The sequence below is a fragment of the Anneissia japonica genome, unplaced genomic scaffold, assembly GCF_011630105.1.
Source record: "Anneissia japonica isolate Jap-2015-1 unplaced genomic scaffold, ASM1163010v1 scaffold218054_len391659_cov197, whole genome shotgun sequence".
Classification (NCBI taxonomy): Eukaryota; Metazoa; Echinodermata; class Crinoidea; order Comatulida; family Comatulidae; genus Anneissia; species Anneissia japonica.
In genome coordinates, this window is record NW_022743009.1 from 88675 (window position 1) to 99674 (window position 11000).

At 35.9% G+C, this 11000-nt stretch overlaps 2 protein-coding genes across 3 annotated transcripts in view; one reads left to right on the plus strand and one right to left on the minus strand.

Moving 5' to 3' along the window:
• Positions 1-2043, minus strand: part of LOC117119324 — a 6966-nt gene extending 4923 nt beyond the window's left edge. The window contains exons 1-2 of one of the 2 annotated variants that reach the window (XM_033264108.1): positions 1961-2043; positions 1580-1642 (exon numbers count right to left, since the gene is read on the minus strand). In XM_033264108.1, coding sequence (XP_033119999.1) covers positions 1580-1616 — 37 coding nt within the window. In that variant the 5' untranslated portion in view covers positions 1617-1642; positions 1961-2043. The remainder of the gene's footprint in view (positions 1-1579; positions 1643-1960) is intronic. The other variant, XR_004447166.1, reaches the window with a different exon arrangement.
• Positions 2044-9916: 7873 nt separating this feature from the next.
• Positions 9917-11000, plus strand: part of LOC117119321 (cathepsin D-like) — a 39827-nt gene continuing 38743 nt past the window's right edge. The window contains exon 1 of the mRNA XM_033264105.1: positions 9917-10108. Within this exon, the coding sequence (XP_033119996.1) occupies positions 10053-10108 (56 nt within the window). The 5' untranslated portion in view covers positions 9917-10052. The remainder of the gene's footprint in view (positions 10109-11000) is intronic.

An 11000-nucleotide genomic window follows, 5' to 3' on the forward strand; every position in this document is an offset into this window, starting at 1 on the left:
ATAACTAAGTAGACACAATAAACAGCTACGATACTTTGACTAGGAGACATATTTTTTATTTTCATCGGCGCTTGAGTATCTATAAACTTTACAAAATATACTTGTCTAAACGATGTGACTAAGAAGGTAACAGGAGTTGCCGAAAATTTCGCAAATAACAAAATATTTCTATGTCACCTACAAGTCAAAGTATTATATATATGTTGGTGTGTGGGTGTGTGTTTGTGAGCCAAATTAAAACCTGGAAGGACATGAAAGCACAAACACTATAACAAATCATTCTGCCTTGAACTGAAACAAATAGGAACAAATTGTGGAAAGCGTAATGTCAAAAGACGGAACACGTTAAAGAAGAGAATATATATAATTCATCAAAGAAAGGTAAATACAACGTTCAAATAAAGGACATAAATACATCGTGTAGCATAGCTCTAAACGAATGCTACACAATGTATTTGTATATACACAGTCCTTTATTCGGACACTGTATTTACCTTTCTTTGATGATTTATATAGTTTAACAGTGTTAACGGCTATCTTGATTTATATATATATAGGCCTATATATAAATTATAAATCATGGCATAATTTAAAAAGCCTTGAATGCATATAATTACATTTTTTAAGTTAAAGAGGAATCTGAGTGAAAAACAGGAGCCACCTTCTGTATGAACACTTGCGAGTATGCGTAGTTGGACAGCACTAGTCATTGATGCATGGCAATATAACATAGATCAATATGATACTCCTTCTGATAAGCATTGGACGAAAAATACAGGATCTCCAAAGAGATACTTTTTATAAATAAATGATGTGGCTACATTTATTATATTATGCATTTATTATATTATGTGCTTGTTTTTATTTATTTATCTATTTTCATTTACTTTATTATTATTATTATTATTATTTATTTTTTCTTTTTTCCCCCTTTTAGTTAAGATTTTAAACATTAGAATAATATTATTTGAATTGCATTTGGATTTTTCATTACTATTATCTCTTTTTTTCAAGAATTTTATCTTTACTTGTAACTTTTGTTCTGTTGTATGGTCGAACCTCTCCTGCGTGAGAGTGTTCTGCTTTGAAAGAGAGAGAGGCAATAAATTAAATTAAATTAATACTGGTTCTCTGCTGTGGCGATCTGTTTCCCACACGACATTCGCAATACCATCTGTGCCTGCACACCTGCTGTGCAGCACCCATGCAGATACAGATAAAATAGAGATAAACTCTATACCGCCTTGTGATAATGCTATAAATATGTACACTAAGTATAAATAGATTTTAAAGGTTGAAGAATCTCCGAGTGTCGAAAAACAGGTGCTCCAACAGGGATTCGAACCCGGGAGCTCTACATATAGGGCATATTAAAAAAAAAACTAGAGAAATAATAATATGTTGCCAGGTATATTTAGTAAAATGAGAAGATGCAAGGGAAGAAGACACGGACAAAGGTACAGGAGAGAAAAGAGATGCAAGGGAAGAAGACACGGACAAAGGTACAGGAGAGAAAAGGAAGGATAAAAACGACGTGACTAGGAATAAAATTAGATATGGGGTCGAATAGCATCATTACCTTTCGTTGATATTAGTTGCGGTAGATATGACGTCATACTTGTTACTTCCAATATTTTTTTGTCTACAATCAAAGTACAATACAGATATTAGCTCACACTGTGATACTGATACAGATTAGGTCTCCCTCCCGGAAAAACTAGCTTTCGGGACTGGGGTTTGGTGGTCTTCAGCACCTGAGAAATGCACCCCCCCCCCACCAATACCTTATAGTAATTAATTTAACACTATGGCGTATCGTTGTAGAGAGAATATAAATATCCAGATAATACCATACACTTTAACGAAGGAAACCAAAAATGTTCTATAGTGAGCATTGGTTCATTTTGGAGCACTCTCTATATGAAAAATATAAAACGATTACAGTAATTGAATATATTACCTGCAGAAGAACTGTTCACGACACGTTGTTAGTAACTGTACTGGATACACCTGGTGGTGGTTGGTTATGATACACATACATGACAAATCAATGTAAATATTTACTTAAACAATAGCTGGATTATCCTATTTACCATGTTTAATTGTAATCAAAATCCGAAATCGATACGGACTGTGAAGAGATTTGTTTTTATCCATGGGAGTGGCCAAAGCTGAAGTTGATGACATCACTATAGGCTGATGCATTCGTGACAGTAGTCATATAAAAATTGTATAAACAATATATTTTCATAATGCGCTATCATATTTAATAATCTTATATGCTAGTTTTGTTAACAGTCTGTTAATCGTATGGTAATCCTATTGTTGTTCAACTCCATGTCTGCCTTTCAATCCCGGAGTCCTGGGTTTCATTCTTTTCAAATGTCTCATTTTTCACACTATCGTAAATAGGCCTATTGAAGTATGAAGTACAGTATTATTAATTCTTTATTAAAGCACTATTCGAGCACCTTCATTATTATTATTATTATTATTATTATTATTATTATTATTATTATTATTATTATTATTATTATTATTATTATTATTATTATTATTATTATTAATTTACGATAAAACAGGACCAGGGAGATAGGGAGCACACAAAACATTAGTTAGCATTTTGATTTCACAAACATAAGGTGATTTACTTAATTTATCATTATCAGTGGCGCCCCAGAAATGCAAAATAGGGGGAGGGCAGGGAAGGACTTGCACAATTTGGAAAACACCTGAGCCCCACCATGGTTGGGGCTGAGGAAAGAAAATTTATGATTGTGACACCTCTAGATTGCCGGAAATGTCACTCTCAGACCTAAATTTTAATTATAATTTTGCTTTTGTTTTTTCTATTTAAAAAAAATAATTTTGAACAATTTAGGATTGGCTCGGCCCCATTTGAATTCGCCACTGATTATTATGACGTCATTGCGAGATTGCGTCAACGTAACCCCGGAGTTTTTAAAATTTTGGTATCACTAAATCGAAATAGATAGACATGTCCGTGTCAAAGGCTGTATACTTATTGTTTAATAATAGACGTGTCCGTGTCAAAGGCTGTATAATTATTGTTTAATAATGGCTACCACTATATAAAATTCAGTTGACTAACTATAATTTTTTTTTTGAAATTAGGAAAAACAGTAATCCTATGTATGTAGATAATATTAAACACTAGTATATACGAAAGTATAATACATACTCCAAGTATTGAAATACACGCCATCGTGTTGGGATTCAATATTTCGACATTAATTATGTCATCATCATTCCTGATTCAATATTTCGACATTAATTATGTCATCATCATTCCTGATGATGACATAATTAATGTCGAAATATTGAATCCCAACACGATGGCGTGTATTTCAATACTTGGAGTATGTATTATACTTTCTTATCTGAGATTAATCCTTTCGGTTTTAGTATATACGGTACGTACGGGTCATAATACCGTAATATACAAAAGGAATAAATCGTTTATAGTATAAATTGTGCAATTTTGAGTTTGTAAAAACATTGGCCTAATAACTATACACGCTTCCAATTTTAACATCGTTAAGTACATTCTTTTCACAATAAATTTAGCTCCAATGAAATCGATCTAGTGTTTCTGAGATGGTTATGAAATGTATAAACAATTGCGTTTTTACTCAGTTTTGGACAGGAAAATACGTACCGCACTTGGGAAAGTGAACAGGCAAAATTCATGTCATGCGTAATTGTTATTCTTTCCATACACTTTTAAAAGTGGGGTTTTAATTATAGAAGATTGGTGAAAAGTGGGGGAGGGACAATCGATATGATGTCCCCCCTTACTTTAAAAAGTGGGGGTGACGTGTCCCCCCTGTCTCCCACCGATCGACGCCCATGCACATGTGGAGTTCTTTTAAAGAGCGTGAGAACCAGCAACCCGGTAGTTTGTTGATTGTTTATTCATAGTTACCAACCTGAGAGATTTGAAATGCGCAAGTGACTATACCAGTTGGCTGGGATGGGGGGGGGGGGGGGGGGGGGGTCCCAAGCGGCAGGGGAACCATGCCCACCCACTCCCGACGATCTGAGCATTTTTAAGTTGTTTTAAAACGATTTCAGGAAGTGTCTGTTGATTATACAGGTACATAAGCAAAAATATTATTAATAAAGCCAATTTGTATTTCAATGTAGGCCTATGTTTAACTTGAGCATTCTAACTTTGTAGACCTACACAAATATTTCATTACTGATCAATTTTTAGTAACTCGTTAGTGAAATATGTACAGTAGGGCTTTCAAGGAAATACTGTACTCTCTAATACTCAAGTTACGTCTGCATCACTTTTTATTTTCTTATTTTTTGTTATTTTGTTATTTTTTTTCAATCATTCTTTATTCAATAAAATTTTAAAATTTCACAAAAGAAAGTATACATTCATTCCAGGTCCAAGTTTGGAATTCAAACCAATTTCAAATACATTCCCCCTGAATTTGTGATAAATCGTTATCACGCATGGACTTTTGTGAAATGCGTGACAAATTTAGGATCACGCATGTGTATCTGCAAAATGCGTGTTTCATCCAAAATCACTTTGAAATGCGGGACCATCCCGCATGATGCGAGACGGTTGGTAACTATGATTATATGTATTATATTATTGTTATTGTATATGGCCGAATATTTGTTAAACAGATACCGTACCTTTTTTGCATACAGTACTAAAATTACATCTATTACCACTCTTTTTATTATTACTATAATAATAATAATTAATAATAATAATAATTATTATTATTTTATTATCATTATTGTAACATTTGTTGTTATCATTGCTATTACCGTATTGTTATTACTGTATAAATATTATAATCATTAACATTATTATCATTAGTCTTAGTATTATATTATTATATTTAATTATACTGTAAAAGGAGTGGTAAGGTAAAATGTACTGTAATGTATTGCAATGTTGCTATTATTGTTAAGCAAGATTGTTAATCTTCATTAAGTAATATGATAAAAATCTTGACTAAGTAATAATGATAAAGGAGGTGGTACATTTCACAATGGTCATGCAACACTTCTAATTAATGTTTGTATTTTGTATTTGTTATTGCGTATACAGTACAGTATAGCTATGTAGGCTTATCCTGTATATGCAATTACATACACGAAAGAAATGTTGGCATTATGACGGTAAGACCACAGCTGTTTGGGACCCATACACCCAGAAACAACATTGAACACCTCGAAAAAAAAAATCCAGAGGCGAGTTGCTAGGTTTGTCACCAACACATACGGACGTGATACATCTATCTCCTCAATATTAAATACTCTGGGCTGGACTCCTCTGCAAGAGAAAAGAAAACAACACCGTTGCTCATGCTTTCACAAAATCCTCAATTTCCTGATGGACATAAACCACCACGACTATATTACACCAAATCCAGCCAGACCCAGACGGAGGACACAACCAACAATTCCAAATCCATCAGACAAGGGCCGATGTTTATGCAAACTCATTCTTCCCCCGCACTATTAAAGACTGGAATCTCCTGCCCGATATTATTGATTGCAATATAAACCCCGACCCCTTCAAACCTGCACTTTCACAGCAAAGCAACGAAAACTAATTTTAGACCGATCACTCTCTCCACGCCTCCTGTTTAAATCCCTCACTGGGATATTAGGAGGATAACCAACCAAGTAGAAGTACAAGTAGACTTTTTTAAAACAAATACCCAGTCTCCGAAGGGAATCAGAGGATTTTGGCATTTCTATATTTTTTAATTAAATTGTTTTGTAACCATTATTATACTGTACTGTAATTAACAATCATCACCACTACACTGTCATAGGCTACAAGCAAAACTAAAAATCAACATGAAATTCAAGTGTCAATCAACTTTTTATTTAATAATTATCCGTCCGTATCATTCAAAATTTACAAAAATGTAAATAAACAAGTACTGTATAAGAATTGTTCTAGTAAATTGAGTTATTGTAGTAACGTCAGCGTATACCTAACAATATGCACAATAATAATAACAATAATAATATTTTAATAACAATAAAACAATAATAATAATCGATTTAATATGTTGCATCTGTTGCTTGCATCTACCATTCACTGTTAATGCCATATACGACTTACATTATTATGGTTATTGGAGTATTCTGTGTAAGCCATTTCTGTTAATTGAATAATAACATAAAGTACGATGTAATGTACTCACTATAAATATTTCATCCGTGTCCAGGATATCCTAATGGAATATTTATAGTGAGTACATTTTACATCGTACGTTATATTATTATTCAATTAAGAGCCGAAATGGTTTACACAAAATACTTCAATAACCATAATAGGCCCTATAATAATAATAATTTAATATTATTATTATTCTAATAATAATAATATAATAATAATATTATTATTAATATTTTAATAAATAATAATAATACAAATGTGCTTAATTAAATTAGTTCATAGGCTACCATATTCAAAGCCATTCATTCATGCCTAAATATTAAGTAAGTAAGGGAATTGGCCCTAGTTAGCCTAGAATGACAAGTATAGGCAGACCTAAACAAATACCTGTCTGGGTTTCTCTTTAAAAGTTTTTTTCTTGCTCGTTCTACTTTGCATTTTAAGCCTAGGCATACTTCACTGTCCAATCCGAGGGAGGCTAGCTCAGCGGCAGCAGGGGGTAGGCGTATAGGCCTAGGCCCTAGCTAGGCTATGCCCGCCTAGATCGTTGGAAACGACGATTAAAGAAAAACGGTTAAGCAAGACAAGGACTTCGCAAACTTCTATTCCTCAGTATTAAAATCTTTCCATTGCTGAACACTGTCTAAAACTTTATTTCGCAATTTGCGACGTCATCAACGAGTACAATACATTTAATCTCGTAACATGATTAGTCTATTTTTTTTTCTAATTTGCATAATGAATATTTCAACATTTTTGTCTATTTAAAAAAAGTGTGTAAGTTATGGAGATGGGAACAATAAAAAATCGATTATAAATTTAATTCTACATTTCCAGAAAGCGAAAATAAACCCTCTTGGCCCGCGACCTATACTTTTGACACCATGACCATGCGTAATATTAACCTGCAGTTGTATATATACGAACACTGGTAGTGTCTCAGAGTTGACTAACTGATACTTGGTGTGTACTATGTTTATCGCATTTAAGGCTTAAGGGTCATGGTATCATTAGGGGTAGTAAACCTGGAGGTCGTGAAAGGACGGGCTAAGTTGCCTTTTTTTGTATTTGTATGGCTTAAGGGTCATGGTATCATCAGTGGTAGTAAACCTGGAGGTCGTGGGAGGACGGGTTGAAGTTGCCTTTTTTTTGTACTAAAGGCAGTTCAGTTGATGGTGGATCATAAATAGGAAACCTGGAGGTTGTGGGTTCGATTCCCACTCGAACCGATTTTTTTTTTTTTTTTTTGCGGGCATAATTCCTATACAGGAATATCCATACATTTCATATTGAAATTAGTGTTTTGATGGTGATTTTTTTTTTCATCCAATGGGAATTCATATATTTTATATGAGAAGAATCTATGAATATTCAGCTTTCCATTTACTGGGCGTGGGGGTGGGGGGAAATGAACAACAAGATATTTGATTTGTGAACAGCCGAAATGGCAATTTAAAGCCAACAAAGTCGCTAGAGGTAAATGCAGCCTCTACGCGGTGGGTGGTCAGCATAGCACCAATCGAAAAGTGAAAAATGACGGTGACTTTTTCAAGCAATACAATTGGAAACAAATACTAAAGCAATCAGAAAAGGCCCACCATCCCTAATTTTTTTTCTCGAAATTTAAAAGTGGAGAAAAATGAAAATTATATTCAAATCTAGTCTGAGAGTGCCATTTCCGACCAACTAGAGGTGCCATAATCATAAATTTTCTTACTTCAGCCCCAACCATGGTGGGGCTGAGGTGGTTTACACTCTCCATCTGTGAAGGTCCCTCTCTGAGCCCAGCTCTATAACAAATTACTGGATCCGCCACTGGATATTTTAAAAATTGGAAATTAATGTTAATTGCATTGTTTAAAATCAATTAAAAGGATATTGGCGCCAGAGCTTCTCGGGGACTTCGCACCCCTGGTACTCAACCTAGGCTTGGGCCTACGGCCCCGGAAGACTTTATTTTTCATTTCGGCCCAAGGCTTTATTTTTCATTTCGTCCCCCCCCCCCCACTTTCAACCACAGATCGACGCCCTTGATTGATTATTCCATCACGATAAATAACTATTACCGTTCGTCCGAACCCCCTGAACCCCCTATCCGCCACTGCCTTTCCTTTTTTTGATAGCAATCCGATGCCCTAGGTGATAATACAGACCTATAATATATATACTAATGGTATGACATGTTACTGTTTGTATTTAGGCCTATTTCTATTGCTAATTTTAATTGTGTTCTTATTGGCGACCCACTTGACAGAGATTTTGAATCTCTTTTTTGCAAGCCAGTCTAATTTTTCTTTGTTTTTATTTGTATTTTTATGAGACAAATGAAATGAAATGTAAAAATCTGTCCTTCCTATAAAATAATAAACTACTGGAAAGCAGTGTGACCAGGATACGAATCAAATTATGCTAGGACTGATGAGAAATTATGCTAAATCATGCTAAATTTTAAAATTTCAATAAGCGCGGGGGAAGAACCAGTGGTGTTGCCAAGGTTTCCCCGACGGGGGTCCAATGTCCCCGGGGAGGGCTGATATCCATGACGAGAAAAAAATAGGCGTGGTCGGGCGTCGCAAAAAACGTTCGAAAGTGGTCCAGGGAACGTAGCCCCCGAAAATATGAAAATTTAAGGGTTTTCAAAGGCTTAGGCCTATTCAATCGATTTTAGAGTCTATTAATAGAGCCTATGTACAAAATGTGCCTCCGTATAATTTTTTTACATTTTTTTTCTCTTCGACTAATTGTGGTTTTTCTCCCCGGTAAAGGGATGTCCCCGACGAAAAAGTGGACGTGGTCGAGCGTCGCTCAAAACCTCTCGAAAGTGTTCCAGGGGCCCGGGGGCCCCGAAAATATGACAATTTGGGCCGGGTTCCAAAGGCTTATTTAATCGATTTAAGAGTACCAATAGTATATAAAAAATACATAGGCCCTATGGGCCTACGTTTATTTTCTCCCCGACGGGCGAGGTGGGGGAGGCAGCTCTTTCCGACTGGGACTCCCCGACGGGCAGGGGCAGCTCTTCCCGATGGGACCCTGGGGCCACCGCCCCCCTGGTGACCCCATGTGGCGCTTACTTAAGCAAGCCCAATTTACCCATCCACTCCCTATCCCCATTTCAAGGCTCCTGGTGACACACCTAGAGGTCGGGAGGTTGGGGGTAGGATGATTTTTTCGAGAAAGATGGGAGTTTAGTGACTTTCTAGAACACTCACATGAGTCCTAGGGAACTCCCCTGGGCAGGAAACTTTGACAAATTAGGGACTTGAAAGTCTCACACCCTGTAATTTTTTTTTTCTCTCCTCGAAGAATTGTTTTTATTTCACCGCCGGGGAGATCCCCGTGACCATTCCATTATCAGCATCGTTATTCAAAACAGAGAGGCATAAATTATCTTTAGTCGAGGTGCAGTTAAGGCAAAAAGAAAAAAAAAACAAAACAAAACGCAGACTTGATGATGTGGTGTGGACCCAGAATTTGGAGGGGATCAGTGGCCCTTCACTGGATTTTTTTTATTTTATCATGCTCGGAAATGCGCTTTCCTGCCTCTGGCCAATGTGATGGGGTAGGCCTAATAATAGATATTGATAAGAGCAAGGATTTTAGATGAAATAATTTTATCCACTTGGTATCCAATTTTGTTGGGTTTCAATTACAATCTGTGTTGAAAGTGTCTGGTTGTGCAAGACTATCAATTTGCAGAGTATCACCCATCACCTGACCAGGTTGAAATCATATGACTAGCCTATGTGTGTGAGCTCTTTTCTGCTTTGTGGTTTAGGCTCAGAGAGAAAGTGGTTTTGGGATATCAGGCACAATTCAGTACATTTAGAAAGTAGCCTAACAAAATTGTAATTTCTACATAAAAATGAAGGCAGCAATTATACTGGTGTTGTGCGTTTCTGTATCCTATGGTCTACAACGGTATGTAATAATCTAATGTACTAATTCCCAGGTCATAGGACTAGGTCCTAGGCGTCACTCTAGGTAGCAAGCTAGTTGTTTAGACTTTAGGTAAGCATCCTCCATGAGATAAGTAAGGTAGGCCTAGGCCTCTAGGATGACGGCGCATGGGGTGCAGACCAGAACTTAATTTTCAGGTCTGTATTTTTCCGAAATGCACGGACGGATTTCTAGGCCTAGGCCTACTTATTGCGACTATAATGTTTTTATTTACGAAGTGACTATTTTTTCGACGAGTCGTGAAGATAGCTCCCAATGCTATTCTTACGACGATCGCTAGTGCATGCGCGATAGCGTCCGCGTCCCTCGTCGCAGGGGAAAATAAAAAGGGCTTGAACCATGGAGGTATTATTTATAGGAAGTGGATATATTTACGTCGTAAACAAATCAGTAAACGATATATTTACGTAAATGAACGTAAACAACGCATGCGCAGTCATACTTTAATAAACTTGCATTTTCAGCAGCACTGCGTGGCCGCCAAGCCGCAGGGATTCCCCCAAGTTCACCACGGCACTACTTAATTTATAATTTTGTTTTTTATTTTTTATTAAACGTAATTAAATTTTGTACAACAGCACAGTATGTAGTTTAATCACTAAATAAATTATTAAATCATTGTGTTAACTTTTCAAATAAAAGTAATATTATGAGCTGGAAATGTTATGTTCATTTTACTCAATCATTTGTTGAATGAACACACTTGACCTAATTACAAGGCTTAGGCCTATGGGGTGCCATACGCAGCAAAAGTCCATGTTAAAATCAAAATGTAATTGCAAAATTCAATGTCTAATTTATCAAAACGTAGGCGTAAATTTCTCAAAATGTAGATCTAGTTTCCCAAAATGAA